This window comes from Saimiri boliviensis, chromosome 9 (genome assembly GCF_048565385.1).
Source record: "Saimiri boliviensis isolate mSaiBol1 chromosome 9, mSaiBol1.pri, whole genome shotgun sequence".
Lineage (NCBI taxonomy): Eukaryota > Metazoa > Chordata > Mammalia > Primates > Cebidae > Saimiri > Saimiri boliviensis.
Window position 1 is genome coordinate 78,743,544 of NC_133457.1, and position 20,586 is coordinate 78,764,129.

General features: G+C 42.9%; 2 protein-coding genes across 4 annotated transcripts in view; one reads left to right on the plus strand and one right to left on the minus strand.

Moving 5' to 3' along the window:
* Window positions 1-1,056, minus strand: part of SEC23B (SEC23 homolog B, COPII coat complex component) — a 47,229-nt gene extending 46,173 nt beyond the window's left edge. The window contains exons 1-2 of one of the 2 annotated variants that reach the window (XM_074406196.1): window positions 854-1,056; window positions 554-676 (exon numbers count right to left, since the gene is read on the minus strand). The gene's annotated coding sequence lies outside the window, so the exon portion shown is untranslated. The remainder of the gene's footprint in view (window positions 1-553; window positions 677-853) is intronic. The other variant, XM_003933163.4, reaches the window with a different exon arrangement.
* Window positions 1,057-1,242: 186 nt separating this feature from the next.
* RBBP9 (RB binding protein 9, serine hydrolase) lies at window positions 1,243-20,354 on the plus strand. 2 transcript variants are annotated; one of them, XM_074406199.1, is made up of 6 exons: window positions 1,243-1,297; window positions 9,179-9,429; window positions 10,614-10,656; window positions 11,718-11,823; window positions 15,413-15,498; window positions 15,904-20,354. In XM_074406199.1, exons 2-6 carry the CDS (start codon window positions 9,331-9,333, stop codon window positions 16,128-16,130), a joined length of 561 nt encoding a protein of 186 aa, XP_074262300.1. In that variant the 5' UTR covers window positions 1,243-1,297; window positions 9,179-9,330; the 3' UTR covers window positions 16,131-20,354. The 2 variants fall into 2 exon arrangements, with proteins under 2 accessions (XP_074262300.1, XP_003933215.1); XM_003933166.4 differs by lacking the exon at window positions 1,243-1,297 and adding an exon at window positions 1,384-2,209.
* Window positions 20,355-20,586: the final 232 nt, after the last annotated feature.

The following is a 20,586-nucleotide window of genomic DNA, read 5'->3' on the forward strand; positions in this document are numbered from 1 at the left end:
ACCTGCAATCCCAGCTACTCGGGAGGCTGAGGCAGGAACTGCTTGAACCGGGAGGCGGAGGTTGCAATGAGCACTACTGCACTCCAGCCTCGGCGACAGAGCGATACTCCATCTCAAGGAAAAAAAAAAAAGGTACTGGCTCCATCTAATGGACTCCAGGTATGTACAGCCTAAGACCTGCTCCCTCCTTTTCCCACTGCCAGTTTCTCTCATCCCTCTAGGTCACGGATTCTTAGCCATGGGCACATAATCCAAAGGGGACTACAGAAGGTGCACGAATCCTCTGAAGTTGTGGGCATGAGGGAATGTGCGCCTTTTTCTAGGGAGATGGGTCCATGGCTCATACCAAATTATCAAAGGGGAACGCATCTGAAGAGGTAAATAACTGAAAATATAAATTAGTGAATGAATGAAAGGCCTGGAAAAATAACAGTAGGAGAATCCACCAAAAAATCTGAACCACCCTTATCTCGCCAACTCAGCTTCTCAGCACACAGTGACCATCTGTATACAAAAATTAGTGAGGTTTAATCCTTGAAGGGAGTCCAAGGACCTGGGTTCTAGTTCCAGCTGTCATGAAGCAAAAGTCGTTTCACTTGTCTGAGTCTTGAGTTTCGCAACTATAAAACCGGGCATGGGTCCTTCCAGCTGTGCGCACCTCGCAATTCTGGGGAACCTGGAGCCAGAAATTAATCCAGGCCTGGAGCGAGACCCTCAGCGGGTCATTGGACCATCGATTACCCCCGCTACCCTAAGCTGTGAAGAGTCCTCATTCCAGAAGCCGCCCACCTTACCCCTGGCAGAGACTCACACCCGTGACCTTGGCCCTCCGTCACCTATGCACCCCACTCACCTGGCCGGAGCCGCTCACTTAACCAGAGCCGGCCTCACCCACAGCCGCAACAGCACGGCCCCGGCTCCAACCACCAAGTCCAGCTCAGCTCTCAACCGATTGGCCAGCCCGAGCGCGTCACGCCACGGCGCTGTCCACTGGCCAATCAAAGAGCGCTTCTCCGACGGACGGGCGGAAGCGAGCGATTCAGAGACGCCCAGCCGCCATCTTGGAACAGGGCAAGACAATTCTCGCACTTCAAAACCACAGTTCCTCGGAACACGTTTCCCCAGCCCTAAACGTTTCTGCTTCAGAAAACTCCAGCGACTGCCGCACCGTTGCCTAACCGCAGCCTGCGATCCCCAGAGGTTCGCCCTGATTACAATCCGCTCCTCTCAGCGGGAAGTCCGGCTGGTCGCCTTAGCTGCAGGAACGTGAGAATGATGACGTATCCTCCCGGAACAGGTAGCTGCATCACCGGAGGAAACTAAGGCTGCCGGAAGAAGGCGTCAGCGTGTGGAAGGGGCTGGGCGGAGGGGCGTGGCGGGTGGTGAGCGTGGAGGCGCGTAGGCGCTTGCTGGGCTGGGGGTCCGGTCGCTGTGGCCAGTTCCCCGTGGAGCCAGCAGGTGCTGGGTTGTGGAAGCAGCTCGTGTATAGAACCAGTTCTCATCGTAGGGAGCAAGCTCTTTGTGCTTGGCCAGCTTGACGGCGTCCACCCATTCCCGGACTTTCAGCTTCCAGGACTTTTTGAGAAAGGCTGCCAGAGTTCGCCCAGACGAAGTCCAGCTGGTTCACGTCTTTTTTTTTTTTTTTTTTGAGACGGAGTTTCGCTCTTGTTACCCAGGCTGGAGTGCAATGGCGCGATCTCGGCTCACCGCAACCTCCGCCTCCTGGGTTCAGGCAGTTCTCCTGCCTCAGCCTCCCGAGTAGCTGGGATTACAGGCACGTGCCACCACGCCCAGCTAATTTTTTTTTTTTTTTTTTTTTTTTTTTTTTTTTTTTTTTTTTTTTTGTATTTTTAGTAGAGACAGGGTTTCACCATGTTGACCAGGATGGTCTCGATCTCTTGACCTCGTTATCCGCCTGCCTCGGCCTCCCAAAGTGCTGGGATTACAGGCTTGAGTCACCGCGCCCGGCCGGTTCACGTCTTTTATAGTAACTCCAAGCATCGTGTGGCCTCCGCGCTGCCAGCCATGGAAAAGGAAGCAACGGGGTTTCCCGCAAGTTCCTAATTGTTGCCGTGAATGGGGAAAAATCCACCAACTGTGGGCAAATCAGAAACAAAACCCAAAATCAATAGAAGGAGAAAGAAACCTAGAGAGAAAGTCAGCAACGCTGTAGTACTATTCCTACTTGGTATTCACTCTGGGAGACAAGGTAAAAATGTGCTTGAGCTTATCAGCCCCGTGGAGTGTTTCTTCAGTAATGTGGTTTACCTGGTTCTGTCTGGGCAATCCATTGGGATGTTGGTGAAAGCTTCATAAAGTGTTTGAAAAGGTAAAATTATGGCCTTCATGCAAATATGAAATGAATATGTACCAAAGATCTTACTTAACTCATTCCTTGAGTTTAATTGATTTCTACAACCAGGAAGGATGTTCAAACTGGTTCTAAGAAGAATTTCGTTTATAGTGTCGTGTTCTCTACTACACAAAATTGGTTAGCATTGCTGTGGACAGGAATAGTTTACATTGTTATGGGTAGGGAACATTTGCATTACTATCTTCTGCAAATTAATTTCTAGCTCTACAGGGTTGTAAAATAGCACACTCAAAGGCAGAGGTACACCCCTCCTAAAAGCAAATGACCCAGAGAGTCTTTTGAAAATGCACAGCATTTCATAGAAAGTTCACCCAGTAACCTCTTTTGACTATTTCAAAATCTTTCATAATTTTTCTGATATACTATCATCTATAGCCTGACTCTAAAACCTCTTATTTATTTATTCATTCATTCATTATTATTTCGAGACGGAGTCTCGCTCTGTTGCCCAGACTGGAGTGCAGTGGCGATATCTTGGGTCATTGCCACCTCCGCCTCCTGGGTTCAAGCAAGTCTCCTGCCTCAGTCTCCTGAGTAACTGGGATTACAGGTGCATGCCACCACGCCTGGCTAATTTTTGTGTTTTTTTGTAGAGACGGTATTTTGCCATCTTGGCCAGGCTGGTCTTGAACTCCTGACCTTAGGTGATCTGCCCACCTTGGCCTCCCAAAGTGCTGGGATTACAGGCATGAGCCACCATGCCAGGCTTCAAGTCTGTATTTCTGGGTCAGACTTCTCTACTGAACATCAGATTTATATATTCAGCAACCTGCTGGGTTCTGCAAAGCACGTTCACTGTGCACTGGTAACCAATTCAGTTCACTGCATCTTGGGCTGTACTTCTACTCCCTGCATGAGTCTGGTAAGCCAGAACATTCACATACACAAGTTACAGGAAGTGGATTTATTACTTAGAAGCAGCAAGGGATAGCAGAAGCCTAGATGAACTCGTCTTTCAAGACTCAGGAAACCTGTGTGGTATAGATCGAGTCTCGTCTGTGCATGCCCATTTGTACCCCAGCTGGGAAGAGCCATAAAGCAGCCTACCCTGGGTTTTATACCCTGTGTACATGACATGAGCTAAAGCACTGAAGGATATCTTGTTTTTAGGGGGCTAGAACAGAGCTTGGGTTGTTCTGGCTATTTCCTCCTTATCTCAGCCCATTGCAATTATATTCCCAGCACATTGCAATTATTTTTCAGCACTACAAGCAATAAATTGAGGAGAATTGGGTCAGTCCAAGGCCATCTGGAGAAATGTCCTACAGATATCACTGGGTATTCTTGGTCATCTCGATCTTAATATGTCCTAAATTGAATCCATAATTCCCCTTGCTCCCAGTGAACCTTCTGCCTCTTGTACTTTGTTTCACTTGAAGATGCCATTCTTCTCCCAGTTACTGAGTCTAGAAGATAGGGAGTTATCCTTGGCTCCTCCTTATTTCTTTTCTTTTCTTTTTTTTTTTTTTTTTGAGACAGAGTTTCACTCTTGTTACCCAGGCTGGAGTGCAATGGCATGATCTTGGCTCACTGCAACCTCCGCCTCCTGGGTTCAGGCAATTCTCCTGCCTCCGCCTCCCGAGTAGCTGGGATTACAGGCACGCGCCACCATGCCCAGCTAATTTTTTGTATTTTTAGTAGAGACGGGGTTTCACCATGTTGACCGGGATGGTCTCGATCTCTTGACCTCGTGATCCACCCGCCTCGGCCTCCCAAAGTGCTGGGATTACAGGCTTGAGCCACCGCACCCGGCCCTCCTCCTTATTTCTAACCCCTCCATCTTGAAGGTGACACTGAATCACTTGGTCTTGTTACTTTGTTACTGTAAATATTTCTCAATTTCATCTACTTGCTTCGTTCAGGCACTCATTTTCTGATTGGATTACTTCAACAGTCTCTCAAATGATCGCTTTGCCCAACTTTTGCCAGATCCAAAAATCACACTGGTTGCTGGATAGATTTCTCTAAATCACACATCTGAACCTACCATTCTCTTTCTTAAAACCCTACATGCTTTTCTCATCACTCACAGGATACAGTAGGAGCCACTGTGCCACTCACAGGCCTCAATGATCTACAAACCTCAACCCTCCAGCACTGAATCACTGTCCTTCCTAGCCCACATGTGCTGTTTGTTGTCTTGGTGCCCCTTTGCATGCCTTCCTCTCTGCCAAGAACAACCTCTTCAACCGTTTCCTTTCCCAGGAGCTCCCATGTGTTCTTCAAGCCTTTGAAGAAGGCTTCCATTGACCTTCTTTCTCCTCAGGTAGCAAAACCAAAAATCAAACAAGTAAACAAAAGCAGTGGCAGAAAGGAAAAGTAACCACAGAAGAGAGGAGAATAGGTTTAAACCGTGAGTTTGAAGACTTACAGACAAATTTCCAAAGAAGAGATCTTGACCTGAAAAGAAAAATCCAGGCAGAGGAAGATTATTCAGCAGGAGGGCCTTAGTGGGGAGGATGGATGATCCCTTTAGAAAGAGTGAAACTGTCTCAGCAAGTTCTTGAGAACAGCTCTTTCAATATTAGCAAATAAAGTACCCAATATAAAGGTACATTTTCAGATTTTTTAAAAATTATATATATATAGAGATATATATATATATTTTTTATAAGACGGGGTTTCACCATGTTAGTCAGGCTGGTCTTGAACTCCTGACCTCAGGTGATTCACCTGCCTTGGCCTCCAAAGTGCTTGGATGACAGGCGTGAGCCACCACACCCAGCCTCAGATTTTTAAAAATTCACAAAAATATTGGCTTTTAGTTTTGAAACCAAAGCTATTTCTTCTGTGATGATAGTTTCAGAACTTGTTTGTGCAAGAGATAAAAAGTAGAAAGAAAACAAAATGGATGTATGTAATTATAATCTCAATTCTTATCAGCACAAACAACCTGAGAAAGGTGAGAGTTAATGTCACTGCGTTTTTTTCTCCTTCTAGAAGAAAGAGCTAACTAAATCTTAAGGAAAGCTATATCCGTTTTCAGCCCCCATTTCCTGTTTAGGGAGTATCATTGCTTTTTTTTTTTTTTTTTTTTGAGGCGGAGTTTCGCTCTTGTTACCCAGGCTGGAGTGTAATGGCGCGATCTCGGCTCACCGCAACCTCCGCCTCCTGGGTTCAGGCAATTCTCCTGCCTCAGCCTCCTGAGTAGCTGGGATAACAGGCACGTGCCACCATGCCCAGCTAATTTTTTGTATTTTTAGTAGAGACGGGGTTTCACCACGTTGACCAGGATGGTCTCGATCTCTTGACCTCGTGATCCACCCACCTCGGCCTCCCAAAGTGCTGGGATTACAGGCATGAGCCACCGCGCCCGGCCTCATTGCTTCTTAAACTAAAAAATACCCAAGCAAACAACCAATTGGTTACAAAGATGTCTCTGCTTGTTTTACTTTGAAATTTTATTTATTTATTTATTTTGAGACAGAGTCTCACTGTGTCACCCATGCTAGAGTGCAGTGGCATGACCATAGCTCACTGCAGCCGTCCATGCTCAAGAGATCATCTCCCTTAGCTTCCTGAGTAGCTGGGACTATGGGTGTACACCACCATACCTGGCTAATTTTCAAAATTGTTGAAGAGATGGCGTCTTGCCATGTTGCCCAGGCTGGTCTCAAACTCCTGGGCTCAAGCAATCCTCCTGCTTCAGCCTCCCAAAATGCTGGGATTACTATTTTGAGGTATCATTGATGTACCATAGGCTGTACATATTTAAAATGTACAATTTGTTAAGTTTTAACATCCATAACAACAATTGAGATAATAAACATATATATCACCCCAAAAAGTTTCCTCATGTCTCTTTGGTAATGGTGGAGGGTTTCCAGGTTCTTGGCAACTTGAACAAACAACTGGACAAAATGCACAAAGAAAGGAAGGAACGAAGGGTTTCGTTGGAAATGAAAGTACACTCCACAGTATGTGAGCAGGCCTGAGCACAGGGGCTCAGATTTTTTGGGAGTTTAAATACCCTCTACTTAGGGTACGCCTTATGTAAACGAAGCGGATGAAGTGAAAGTACAAGGTCATTGACTTGGCCCATGCCCTGTGGAGAGGCTATTTCCTGTCATAGCTGAAGTGTGAATTGGTCTTCTGTTCCCTGCCTCCAGACCCTATTTTCCTGCTTTGTCTCCTCCCTGAGAGATGTGATCCCCATAAATCTTTATGGGAGGCAGCGGGACTGATAGTCTTTTATCTCTAACTACTTCATCCTGGCTTAGGGCGTAGTCCCTACCTATTGGAGATCGCAGGATTTGCCCTGCTCTATCTAGTGGGGGCAAGGCAGCTTCTTGATGGCCAGGGGTGGTGTCTGGAACCTTTGTTGCACCATCATCTGAGGCTTGATGGTCTACAGACAAGAGGAAATTAATTTGATTAAAAGATTTAATGGGGACTTTAGGGAATGGATAACTACGCCATCAGAGATGTTTGTTGTAGAGGTTTCCTGAAGAGAAAACAAAACGTGATCTGTTCTAGAATATGTTTCCTTAAAGTCTTAGCACAAGCAACTCCATTTTGGTTTGGTTTGGTTTGGTGGGGTCTAGTGCATGAGTTTAGTGCAAAACAATGGCCTCCCAAAATCTTGTGAAAAAAATTTCCCCTTTTTGATCAGGTTCTCACTTAGGTGAGAGTGTGACCGAAACTTAGAGCCTTAGCACCACTCTCAGTTACCGTCATTTTGGGTTTCAGCACATTCTTTACAGGTTATGGGGTTCTCGTGGTTGCACAGTTCTTTGAGCTTTTGTCATTCCAGTTGAAGAGAGATCATTTGACGTTCTAGAAATGGCTGCGTGCAAACATTTAAAACCTTTGAGAGAATATAGTGCGCCAGGGAATCGCTTCTCGGCCTTTTGGTTAAGATCAAGTGTAGTGCGCCAGGGAGACTATTATTCTATTGGGAGGATAGCACCAAGAGTTTGGAGTATGCCCCTAAACCCAAGGCCCCATGAACCAAACCTCCTAAAATCGAACAAATCAAAGAATGAGCCAAAGAGTTTACTCACTTAACTAAGCAATTTCTTCATTAATCTCCTACCACTGAATTTCTATAACCTTCATTTGATGTGTTTCTCTATAGGCCACAAGTGCCAGCAGCTGCACAGGCACTTTCCTGTTTAGCCAATCCTATTATTTAACATAACTTTCACAAGAGAATTTAAAGTCTGTTGTGTAACGATAGCCTTTATGGTAGAATTTGCTACAGAGCCTATCATAAGGGATTTATTTGTTTATTTATTTATTGAGACTGAGTCTCGCTCTATCACCTAGGCTAGAGTGCAGTGGCATGGTCTTGGCTCACTGCAACCTCTGCCTCCCGAGTTCAAGTGATTCTCCTGCCTCAGTTTCCTGAGTAACTGGGATTACAGGTGCTTGACACCATGCCCAGCTAATTTTTGTATTTTTAGTAGAGACGGGGTTTCACTATGTTGGTCATGCTATGTCGAACTCTTGACCTCAGGTGATCCGCCTCCCTGAGCTTCCTAAAATGCTTTGATTACAGGCGTGAGCCACCGTGCCCAGCCAGCAAGGGATACATTTCTAATCATTGCTTCTTTTACTTTAAACCATGGTAAAAGGACCTAACACATGATGCCCTTCTAGAAGAGTGACAGGCTCCTGGCAATGTTCTCTTTAAACCATGATGTGGATTAGAGGAGTGAACCAATGTTTTGTTTTTGACTGATTATGAAGCAACGCATGTAACATTAAAGTTTCTTACCTACACTGGGCCTTTATCTTTTATCTATCAAAGTACAGGTTATCCATGTATAAGGCTGCCTGCAAACTCCTTCGAAAATAAAAGTATACCCCTTAAGTGCACATAACAGACCCCTTTTCCACTTTTATTGTTTGTAGAGGATAAGCAAGAAAAATAATATTCAAAGATAAGACTTTATGATAGTAGAAGCCTTAATCTGTGAACTTGGGAAAAGCTGTTCACATCAAGGATGCCATTTTCTTCTTGGGAGAAATTTCCCTGGTTAGCTTTTCCTCAACTGTTCCAGTGGGTGCAAGAGTTCCAAAAGTGTGGAAGGACCCTTCTCAGCTGCGAGGCCATAAACCCAAAGCCCAAGGTCCTAAAGTTTTGTTGTAGTGTGGATGACAAGGAACAGTCTTTCGCCGACGTTTCCAGAAGATTCAAACCATAAAACACTTTTCTTTACCTGGAGAAAATACACTGTAGCATAATAATCTACTATTATAACATCAGCCCTCTTGCATGGGAAAGCTTTTAACTACCAGGATGACAAATTGGAATTCAAATAACAATTGAATGAAATTCCTTTACAAAATGTTTAAATGGCCCACCAGGTGACCAAATGTATATGAAGCTTTAATTGTCTTCCCAGGAATATGGGACCAAACATTGGTTATAAACTATTTTAAACAATTTCAGTGTCAGCTGGTTTAACATGAAAATCTGATGAAGTATTTTCTTGATATTAATTTTTTTGTTTGTTTTACTTGGGTTAGTAGCTTTATACAAGGAAATTTCATACAAAGCAATGAAACACAACAACCAGGGCTGATACCAACTACTAAAACTGTTAAAATCAGAAGGAAAAATAATACGGATTTCAGGCATTCCCAAGTTATAAATGGTTTCTGCATGCTTGAAAATAAAAACAAACTTTCCTGTAGAAATATCAGTAAGTCTAGCAAAGAAGTAACACATCCTGGGCATGTCACAGCCTGTCTTAAATAAGGGGGAAACATGAGAGCACTAGTAAGAGGCAAGTAAAGGGTGCTTTGCTTCACAACTGATGGAAGCTCAGAGGCTTCGTTCTTCCCCGCCCCTCGCAGCCAGCTGAAGGCCGGCCAGGAAGAGCAGAGCCCGGGCCTCTGGGTTTCCGGAACTACAATTCCCAGGATGCCTCGGCGCAGGCTCCGGGCGGGTGCAGGCTGGGCTCAGCTCTGCTGGACCTTCCCTGGGGGACTGTGGCCTCGCTGCACTCATGGCTTCTCCTAGCAAGGCAGTGATCGTTCCCGGGAACGGAGGCGGGGATGTGACCACGCATGGCTGGTATGGCTGGGTGAAAAAGGAGCTGGAAAAGGTAAGCACCAAACGCCTCGCTGCTCGGAAAAGTCAGCCTGCAGGGAGAGATGGCGGGAGAGGACGCAGGACTGAAGTTTGAACGTGCGTTTAATCCCCTCTAGCAAAGCCCTGTGTGTTTTCCTTCGTGTCCTCCGCTGCCCTCTCTTAAATTTGAGCCAGTGGTTGAATTTTGGTTGGCAAAACTGCCTGGAAGACTTCTCTGAGGGCTCAGCCGTTAGAGTCAAAGGAACCCCTTTGAACTGCAGCGGCTGAACTCCCGAGCCCCGCCCCTCATGTCTGCTGCTGGATCAGATTTGGGACTTCCCAGATAATTTTACATCTTCACTGCTCCCCACTTCAGATTTTAAAAAATTAAATATGCAATACTTAACATATACAAAGGATGTACATAACATGCGCCTACATTATCAGGCATAATGTAATGAATTACCAAACTGAAATCTGGGACATTGCCTATACGTTATCCTCCAAACGACCCGTATATCCACCTATCTCAGTCTCCTGCCATCCTGAAATTTTTTCATCTGCTTCTCTTTTTAAAATTAAAGTACTTTTCAACCTATGAATATACCTTTTAAACAAGGCTGTTCAGTTTGGCTTCTTGGTGAGCTTTATAAAAATGGTATCTTACTGTAGGTTGCCCTGTGCCATTTGATTTTTATTTTTTAACCCTCTTCTGTAACCAGGCGGTAAGTTGGCTCCGTAGGTTGCCGTCCTCTAGAGCTAGTCTCCAGAATAGATTGCAGGGCTGTGGCTGAAAATCCTGGTCCGAGCTACAACCCCAAAGGTCAGGGCTGGAGCTTCTGAGAGGATGTCATCTCTGCTTTCTGTATCACGTTCTTGTGCCACGTTTTACCTATTCCCTGGCACACAGTCTGTTTGCCTTCAGGTCAGTCTGTCTAGAACACATTCGTTCATGCCTCTCTATAGAGGTAGGCCTGTAGAGGCAAATATAGAGTACAAATACACATATAGGTCTCTGTAGAGATCAACGGAGCTCCGTAGATATAGAACTACAGATGGAGTTTATGAGAAAGGATGGTCACTTAACCTACTTCATTTCATAACACAAGTTAATAATAAATTGATAACGATCATATCAGGTGCCTCATTTCTTATCAGCAAAGTACTAGTTGTAATTAAGCTCTTTATTATAGCTTTTTTTCCCCCCTCATATCATAGATACCTGGTTTCCAGTGTTTGGCTAAAAACATGCCCGACCCAAGTAAGTTGTAAACTTGTTTTTAAACAGCCTCATCTTGTTGGGTTTTGATATTTTGTGGTAGAGAACAAGAATATAGTAGAGGAGAAACCAAAGTTGCCTAAGAAAGAATAAGACATGCAGCTTGGGGAGGAGGGTGTGAACCAAAAGCCATAGAAGATTCTAGTAAGGATCAGGAAAGCACGTGGGCTTTGTTTAATTTTCAACTTTGTACCAACCTGATTTTCCCTTCTATAAGTCTACAAATATTTTCAGGCAGAATTTGTGGGCATTGTATTTGAGGCATAGGTATAAAACGTTACGGCATCTATTTGAGATTCTAATGTTTACAAATGTCATATTGCTACTTGTGTTCTGGTTATGCTTGTGACTTACCTCAGGAATCTCCTTTTTGGAAAGAATGAATAAATATGTGTGAATTTTAGAGAGAATGTTGCAAGAGTTTTTTCACCTTTTTTTTTTTTTTTTGAGACACAGTGTCACTCTGTTCCCCAGGCTGGAGTGCAGTGGCGCTATCTCAACACACTGCAGCTTCTACCTCCGGGGTTCAAGTGATTCTCCTGCGTCAGCCTCCTGAGTAGCTGGGATTATAGGTGTGCACCACCATGCCTGACTAATATTTTTCTATTTTTAGTAGAGACAGGGTTTCACCATTTGGTCAGGCTGGTCTCGAACTCCTGACCTCAGATTGTCCACCTTGGCCTCCCAAAGTGCTGGGATTACAAGTGTGAGCCACTGCACCTGACCAAGAGCTTTTTTTTTTTCTTTTTACATTTGAAAGTTTACAGTAAAGTTTCAGTTATATTTTATTCCTCAGTATTTTCTTACAAGAACATGGTGGAAAAAAAAAAGAAAAACCATTTATCAGAACTGTGAACTTGGGTCTTTCAAGTAGTAATATATAAGTCTTTGGCTGTGTTAACACAGTGCTGTCTCCTGTTGTGGTCCTGCAGTTTTAGAAGTTGTGAATTGCTGAATAGTTGTCTGTTAGAAAGATGGGGCAACATTGGATTGAGACTGCCACTATCAAATGACAGACCTTTTTTTCTACGCTGAACCTTAAGTTACAGCACGGGAGAGCATCTGGCTGCCATTCATGGAGACAGAGCTGCACTGTGATGAGAAGACCATCATCATTGGCCACAGTTCTGGGGCCATTGCGGCGATGAGGTGCGATCTTTGTTAAACTGCTATCCCCTTTGTGAACTCCAGCCGTGTTTGCTTGAGAAATACTTTGTGTATTTTTTCTTAAATTTCTGTTGCAGAGGAAACAGTGCTGACCTCTAAAGTGGTAACTTAATCTGTCCTAATTCCTTCCTGGTTCTGCTAGTGGATTGAAAAAAAAAAATCTGCTCTTATTGGGGTGCAGTGATCCTTTTAAAGCATAAGGGGCTGCAAACCCCAGTGGCTTCCCATCAGTCAGCTCTGATTCTCTCTCTACAGACTCTCCTTCTCTTCTCCCAGCCAGGTGTACTGACCTCATTGCAGTTCCTGGAACATGCCAAGTACACACCAATCTTGGCCTGCTCTCATCCTTCTACCTGGGACACTCTGTCCCTAGACATCTGCATGGCTTTCTATTCCCCTTGAGGTCTTTGCTCAAATGTCTCCTTTTGGTGAGGCCTTCTCTAATCACTCCATGTGAAACGGCTTCCTCACTCTGCTGGCTCTGTCCCCTTTATATCTTATTATCTCCAGCCCTTTTCACCATCTGACATCCTGTTTATTTCTTGTCTGTCACCTGCCAATAGAATGTAGACTCCATGAAGCTCTCCCTTAAGGCTAAAGGGGAGATGTAATATTCTAATGAGAACAGTAGGGATGTGCCCATGAATCCTAAGTACTGGGGATTTGCAGATGGGTAACACTGCAGACACAGTCTACCATATGCCAGGCTCTCCTCTAGACAATGGGGTTTCAGCGCCAGAGTGGCACAGAGTTTCAGTGCCAGCACTTTTCACCATCTGACATCCTATTTATTTCTTGTCTGTCTCCTGCCAGTAGAATGTAGACTCCATGAGGGTAGGGCTTCACAGAGGGGACGGCAGAATAACAAACGGGATAGTTTATTTGTCTGTCTCTTGCCAATAGAATGTAGACTCCATGAAGCTCTGCCGTGAACTGTATTTCAAGAGACACTATATAATACCAGAAATGTACCTTCGTTACCACACACTCCACATGCCTTGTATTATTCATTTATGTATAAGATCTTTCAATAAACTGTCAGCTTCTTAAGGGCAGGCATGAGTCCTACTGATCTTTGTGTTCCTGGTGCCCTTTACAGTGCCTGGCAAGTTTACACCCAGTTAACCGTTAGCCTGGGACAAAACTAATTTCTAAAGTATGAGTGAAATGTGACAACATTAATGAATCTAGGTGCTTGTTCTTTCAACATTTCTGTAGATTTGATATTTTTCAAAATAAATGGGGAAAAAAATTTAGGCCCAAGAATAAAATACCAACCCTAACTCTTTCTTGGCACAAAGGCCTCTTGAAACTATTACTACTATGTGTCTTTCCTTATCCCAGCCCTTGCTGAGGGAGACTGCTGTCTGCAAATATTGTAATTGTGGTTTTTGCTATTAAAGGAGCCTCACTCTACTGGCTCCTATACTCTTTATGTCTTATGATCTGAGGCACTTTTCATCATCTGACATCCTGCTTATTTTGTATCTGTCTCCTGCTTACTTTAATGGCAACAACTGCAATTACTTTTGCACCAACCTAAGCATTAGCTAGGTGTAAACTTGCCAGGCACTGTAAAGGGCACCAGGAACACAAAGATCAACAGGACTCATGCTTACCCTTAAGGAGCTGACAGTTTATTGAAAATGTACATAAGACAACACAAATGAATAATACAAGGCAATGTGGAGTGTGTGGTAACAAAGGTACATTTCTGGTATTGTACAGTGTTTCATAAAATACAGTTCACAGACCAGTTGCATTAGAGTCATGCCTTAAAATGCAGATTCTAAGGCCTGAGTCTCAACTTTCTGAATCAGAGGCTCTGGGGCTTAGCCTGGGAATCTGCATGTTCACCGGCCAAGTGACACTGATGCATACTAAACATGGATGGATTGCACATTTTTTATTTATTGGGAAAGGTTTGCAGAAGTTTGAAGTACCTTGAAAAATGGGTAGGGGCCCGGGCGTGGTGGCTCGCCCCTGTAATCCCTGCACTTTGAGAGGCCAAGGCGGGTGGATCCTTTGCAATCAGGAGTTTGAGACCAGCCTGGCCAATATGGCAAAACCCAGTCTCTAATAAAAATATATGCCTGTAATCCCAGCTACTCAAGAGGCTAAGACAGGAGAATTGCTTGAACCCAGGAGGTGGAGGTTGCAGTGAGCCAAGATCACCTCACTGCATTCCAGCCTGGGCGACAAAGCAAGACTCCATCACAAAACAAAACAAAACAAAACACAAAACAAACATTGTCGTGGACCATCCGGACGGGTAGGCACGTCTGCCCGGGGGGTCTCTCGACCTGCAAGAGGGTCCCAATACCTGGAAGAGGGAGTGCGCCTGAGAAAATAATAAAGACAGAGAGAGAGAAAGCGAGGCGTCTGGAGGGCTGATAGGCTGTGCCTAAACAGCAAATTTTATTTTTCAAATGCCAGGAATAAATACACTTTCTTGGCTTTGATCTACGTCATAGTAAGAGGAATGTAAATGTATGCCTCACATGGCCTATACAATAGAGAAGTCAGATATGCGATCAATGGTTGTAAAAAGTAACAAAATTTTCTATAATCACAAAGCTTGTTTATATCTAAACATCATCTTTATTCAGGAGACTTGTTTATATCAAAACATTGTCCAGGAGACTTGTTTATATCAAAACATTATTCAGGAATCTCTAAGTCAGGAATCCAAGCCATCCCTTATGGTGGCATTTTTCTTTGCAGATATCAACAGTTAAACCATTATCTATGGTACAAGGCAGTTAGGTAAGTAAAGGTTAAAACTTAAAGTCATAGAAAAGTCATAGCAGGAACCGGTTGCTGGTAGGGGGTTACTCGGTCTAGCAGCAACGCATAATTTTAGGCCCAAACGATATTGTGGTTGATATTAGAAACTGATCATTCATCTTTCAGTTCCTATATTCCGGATAGCTCGACTGCCTCCAGTAGGAAACTGTGTTTGGGATCAAACTCACCGTATAGTGAGACTCACGCCTTTTAGGGGTCTCACACGGGAGTGTTCCCCACAAAACATATAAAAATAAAATAGAAAAAATAGAAAAAAGAAATCAGTAGGAGCTCATTCAGTAGCTAGGGTTGGGCTTGTAGTTCTGCTGTTTCCTTGCTATTTTTCACATCAACCTCAACAGCAGATAGCACATGCTTTCTGCAGGTTACCTCAAATGAGTTGTGTTTTTTTTTGAGACGGAGTTTTGCTCTTGTTACCCAGGCTGGAGTGCAATGGCACGATCTCGGCTCACCGCAACCTCCGCCTCCTGGGTTCAGGCAATTCTCCTGCCTCAGCCTCCTGAGTAGCTGGGATTACAGGCACGTGCCACCACGCCCAGCTAATTTTTTGTATTTTTAGTAGAGAGGGGTTTTCACCATGTTGACCAGGATGGTCTCGATCTCTGGACCTCGTGATCCACTCGCCTCGGCCTCCCAAAGTGCTGGGATTACAGGGGTGAGCCACCAGGCCCGGCTACCTCAAATGAGTTTTAAGTAGTTTATTGACTTTTTGGTGATCAGAGGTAACATGATATATTAGCTGACATCATTTTTCTTTCTCCAGGTATGCAGAAACACATCGAGTATATGCTGTTGTATTAGTGTCTGCATACACATCAGACTTGGGGGATGAAAATGAGCATGCAAGTGGTGAGTCTGAAGGTAGAAATTTGACAGCGCCTTTCACTAGACATGGGGCTGTCTGTTCAGGTTGTAAAAACAGTGCTGTCTTTCAGATAGGCTAAAAAACTCTAATAGCATATGAGAAAGATTTACCACCTATCTTGGGATATAAGTTCACACTTTGATTTCTTCCCAAGCTGTAAGTCTAGAATTGAACCAGAGAGGCCTGGTTTTATTTGAACCATATACCACCTCTTCACAAGTAACTGCGGTATCAAGCCCTACAGATTTGAAAACAAAAGAAGTGCTTCTAACTCACACTTAGGTACTGCTCCTTTGTGTCTCTATGTGGGTCTCCAGTAGGTATTTTAGAATATCTAGAAGGGAGATTATTCATGGGCACTGAAAGGTTATTTTTTTTTTTCCCCATAGGATACTTCAACCGCCCCTGGCAATGGGAGAAGATCAAGGCCAACTGCCCTTACATTGTACAGTTTGGCTCCACTGATGACCCGTTCCTTCCCTGGAAGGAACAACAAGAAGTGGCCGATAGGTTGGAAACCAAATTGCACAAATTCACTGACCGTGGCCACTTTCAGAACACAGAATTTCATGAACTGATTACTGTGGTAAAGTCTTTGCTGAAAGTACCAGCATAGACTGGATGATTTCTGCTATTTTGCATCCCAATATAGGGGTAGAGTAATAATATCTACTATTAGCCGATTACTAGACACATAAAACATCCAGTTATGTTCCAAAAGTGCCTGAAGAGCAAACACGTTTCAATCTAAGTTACAAATGGCATTTCCATGTTCCATAGACTCTAAAACTCCCCAAATTGCTGTGAACTACTGCAGTATTTTCCTCATTTGATAAGAAACATAAGGACAGCTTAACTACCCTTTTCTATCCAACATAAGTCAGAAACAGCACCTGGGTTTCCTGATTCCCACTCCTGAGTAAAACTAAATAATAGGTTTGATCTATGTTGCAGGTATTGCATTCTTTTCCTCTTTGAAATCAAACTTTTCTATTTCACTGGGGAAAGAAAACATGACTGAAAGTCCAGAGTTTAGCTTAGAGCTCAAAATACTAGCTGCTGTTTCAAGCTGGCCCAGGGCCTTAAACCCAGACTAGGGCCTTCACCTTTGACACTTGCCCCTGAGTCGTTCAGACATGTTGAGAGAGACTGAGACAGGAGGCTTCCAGAGTCAGGCAGGAAGGAGCAGCACAGCAATATACATACATAAATATACATACAACTGACTAGATTTGTTTAAGACGAGTGGTGGGACCAAGGCCATGTGGAGAGCTCATGGCCTGTCTAAATTGTTGCCATGTGGAACTGGGGCAGAGTGTTGCCAGTTTTCTGATTTTGTGTGTCTATGTGGAAAATATCTCCAAATTATGGTTTTAAAATTTGGGGAATATACATACACAGATACATGCATGTATACATACACACACACATACATGCATGTATACATACACACATGCAATCCATATACATATGGATTATGTTAGTTGGTAACAACAGTATACATCAAAAAGTTTACAAACTGCAAGACAAATAAAATCTAAGTCATCCATTCGGGACCACAGTCATAAGCAATAACTTAGCCAGGGGCTTTTAGATAATTGTTTGTGAAGTCTGACAAAAAGACTAAGATAACCAAAATGAACATAACGTCAAAGGACAAAATCATGGGGACTATTTGGATTTTGTTCCAAAGTCAAGTGTTTTTCAAAAGAACCTTTCTATACTTCATGTCTTGTTCTATAGAGTTCAACCTTTTAACTTCCAGGGCCCTTTAGATCTCTTTCTTGCACATTCCATTTTTCTTCTGATCATACTTCTTCAAAAAACCCTTTTTTGGCTGGGTGTGGTGGCTCATGCCTCTAATGCCAGCACTATGGGAGGCTGAGGTGGTTGTATTGCTTGAGGCCAGCCAGGGCAACATAGCAAGACCCCATCTCTACAAAATACTAAAAAATTAGCTGGGTGTGGTAGTGCACACCTGTAGTCCTAGCTACTTGGAAGGCTGAGGCAGGATTGCTTGAGTCCAGAAGTTTGAGGCTTCAGTGAGCTATGATCTCACCACTGTACTTGGTGATGGAGCCAAGAACCTGTCTCTTAAAATAATAATAATAATCATTAAAAGAATACCCTTTTTCATTTCCCAACATTTTTTGGCTAGTATGACCTCTAAGTGTTACTTCAAATAATTTCCAGTGAAACCACACTTGATGTTGCAGAGCCTGAGTTTGCTGCAGAAATATAATTTCCTATACTTCATACCAAAAGGAGATTCAGAGTGATCACTGAAACGAAAAATCTTGGTTTTTAAATGTGCTTAGACAAAAAAATCAGCAAAGGTACTCTAAACATTTAACAGCAATCATCTTTGGGGAATGGGCATTTTAGTAGGTACAGAGTGGTAGACGTCCTTATTTTACTTTCTCCACCTGAGAGATTATTTGAATTTGTTACACTAAACGTGTATTTTATAATAAAAAATAAATTAAGATTTAAAACAACGTATTTGGCTACTAAAAAGCAAATTATATATGTCAGTTGAATAATTATGTTGTTAAAGAGGCTGTTTAGCACTAATTTGACCAAATCTATAGTCAAAGTTTGATTTTACTTGAATTTTTTGGAAATTTGTTATTGGCATTACTTACCCTCTGCCTTGTTCTTTGTGAAGTCCTTTCCTAAAAAAACAAACTTATACAATTTAGTTCACAAAATTTCGTTGACCTCTTCCTCTGTAGAAGTGAAAACCAAATATATATAATTGAAAAATAATTCTGATATCTTCATTCCTATAAAAGTAAGATAGACCTATAAGATTGTTGAGCTTTGCTACCAAATATATTAACCAGTAACCACAGTTAACTGTAAAATTGAAAATGCAGTTCAGCCAAACTAGCCATATTTCAAGTGCTCAGCAGCCACTGGTGGCTATTGGTTACCGTATTGACCAGCCAATATAGGCTATTTCCATCATTATAGAAAGCTCTATTGGACAGTACTGGTCTAGGACATATATTTTATATTTTCCCCTCACCCACCATCCAATAGAGATTAATAGTTCAAAGTGAAAGCGACTTAATTTGAAATTACTTCTGTTTGGCTAGTTTGCTTAGCTGATCACCACCAACATCGTAGGTCTATAAAATTTACTAAATCGCCAAACTAAGATTAGGGACGTTTCATGGGAAAATCCAGACAAACTATTCATTAAAAACCATAGAGTCATGGACTGTCATGATTTCTGTTTGATTCTTTGTGGTCATCATTGAGTATACATGGGCATCTCCATATTCTGGGAAGTATCTATTCTCAGGTGAGCAAAATACCAAATAATGAATGGAAACCAACTGTAGGTATTAGACTTCATATGCAATTTGATTTTTTGGTGCGGTCAGGAGTCTAGAGTCCCACAGTTTGTTTTGGTTACAGTTTATCCCTAGGATAAATGATCCATTTAACTATTCATCAGAGGTGCTGTATTTTTAAATTGTCTCTTGTCTCCAGTTAATTTTCAGAATTAAAAACATGCCATGGGAAAGTTTAAAGGTTCTCTTTTTTGGTGAGGAAAGGAATACTTTTGTTTTAGCCATTCAATGTTAAGCTCTAAAAACCAATCTTTAGCTATAAAGACCTGAGACAAAGCCTATATTTAAAAACATAAGCTGGTTTCGTCTAATCTCTAGCTCTCTTCCAAGTTCACTTTTCTTACTAAGTAAAACTAGTACTTTTTTGATAGGCCAAGTCCCAGGAAGGACAGACATTGTTCTTAACCATTCCAACTCTCACTGAGGGTGGAGGAGAAACCCTCTGTAGTTTCAGGTTCCCAGATCTTATATATATATATATATATATATATTTTTTTTTTAAACTGTATATTTATTTATTTAACTGTCCAGAGGTCTTTTTTTTTTCACTTTTTTTAACACCTATTATGCCTTGAATCCGTAGGGAAGAGTTTACAGCAACTCAGGCTCCTTCCCATTGGTTCTCACAAAGTGTGCTTTTCAGGGTGGAGCAGGCTGGCGGTTCAGTTGAACCCAGGTGCTTTTTTTTTTTTTTTTGAGACGGAGTCTTGCTCTGTCTCCTGGCTGGAGTGCAGTGGCGCAATCTCGGCTCACTGCAACCTCTGCCTTCTGGGTTCAAGCAATTCTTCTGCCTCAGCCTCCCAAGCAGCTGGAACTACAGGTGCGTGCCACCAGGCCCAGCTGATTTTTGTATTTTTATTAGAGCCGGGGTTTACCCATGTTAGCCAGGATGGTCTCGATCTCTTGATCTCGTGATCCGCCCGCCTAGGCCTCCCAAAGTGCTGGGATTACAGGCGTGACCCAGTGCGCCTGATGAACCCAGGTACCTTTCTCTTTGGCTTTTCTTTCTTACCATTTTCCTTCATACATTTCAGGAAGTTATCTCGGCTCTTAGAGTGCTTAATACGCACATTAATTCTCTTGGCAATTCTTGCCCTTGTTTGTTTACAACAATGCCAACGGCATGTAGACTCTTCCAGTTTTGCCATGGTAACACTTGTGGGGCATTCCTTTTTGAACACTACCCATTCCCTTGATGTCTACAATATCACCTTTCTTATGGAGTCACACATAGGTGGCCAAAGGGAACAACTCCATGTTTTCTAAAAGGCCTAGAGAATATATATTGGATGCCTCCCCTTTCCCTTTGTGTTCTTCATTTTGGTGAATTACTGGAAGATGGCGGTTCCCGCTGAAGGAGTATGTATCTTACATATGTATATATATATTTAATACTTGAAATTATTGTTACGAACAGCTAGTGTCATCAAGTGCTAATTCTATAGAGCTGGCCACAAAATATAGCCGACAAAAATTGGTTACTGAGCTGAATTTTATTTTACTGATACCATTTATCTTAAAATAACTCTTCTGATGTCCACTTAGAACATCTTCAAACTGGTGTTAGAACCCAATCCTCAGTACTAGTGGAGATTGAATTCCTTTCCAGGGTCCCATGTTTTTGGCTTGAATACAGAAACCTCTAAGAGGAGCTACAGAGTAAAACTATGAGAGCTAAAATGCTAAAAAGCCCTACAGCCAACATCTGTG

Coding starts and splice junctions, on each gene's coding strand:
- RBBP9 (XM_074406199.1), top strand. CDS start 9,331: ATGGCTTCTCCTAGCAAGGCAGTGATCGTTCCCGGGAACGGAGGCGGG. Junction 11,824..15,412: donor GGGGCCATTGCGGCGATGAG/GTGCGATCTTTG, acceptor TTCTTTCTCCAG/GTATGCAGAAACACATCGAG. Junction 15,499..15,903: donor TGAAAATGAGCATGCAAGTG/GTGAGTCTGAAG, acceptor TTTTCCCCATAG/GATACTTCAACCGCCCCTGG.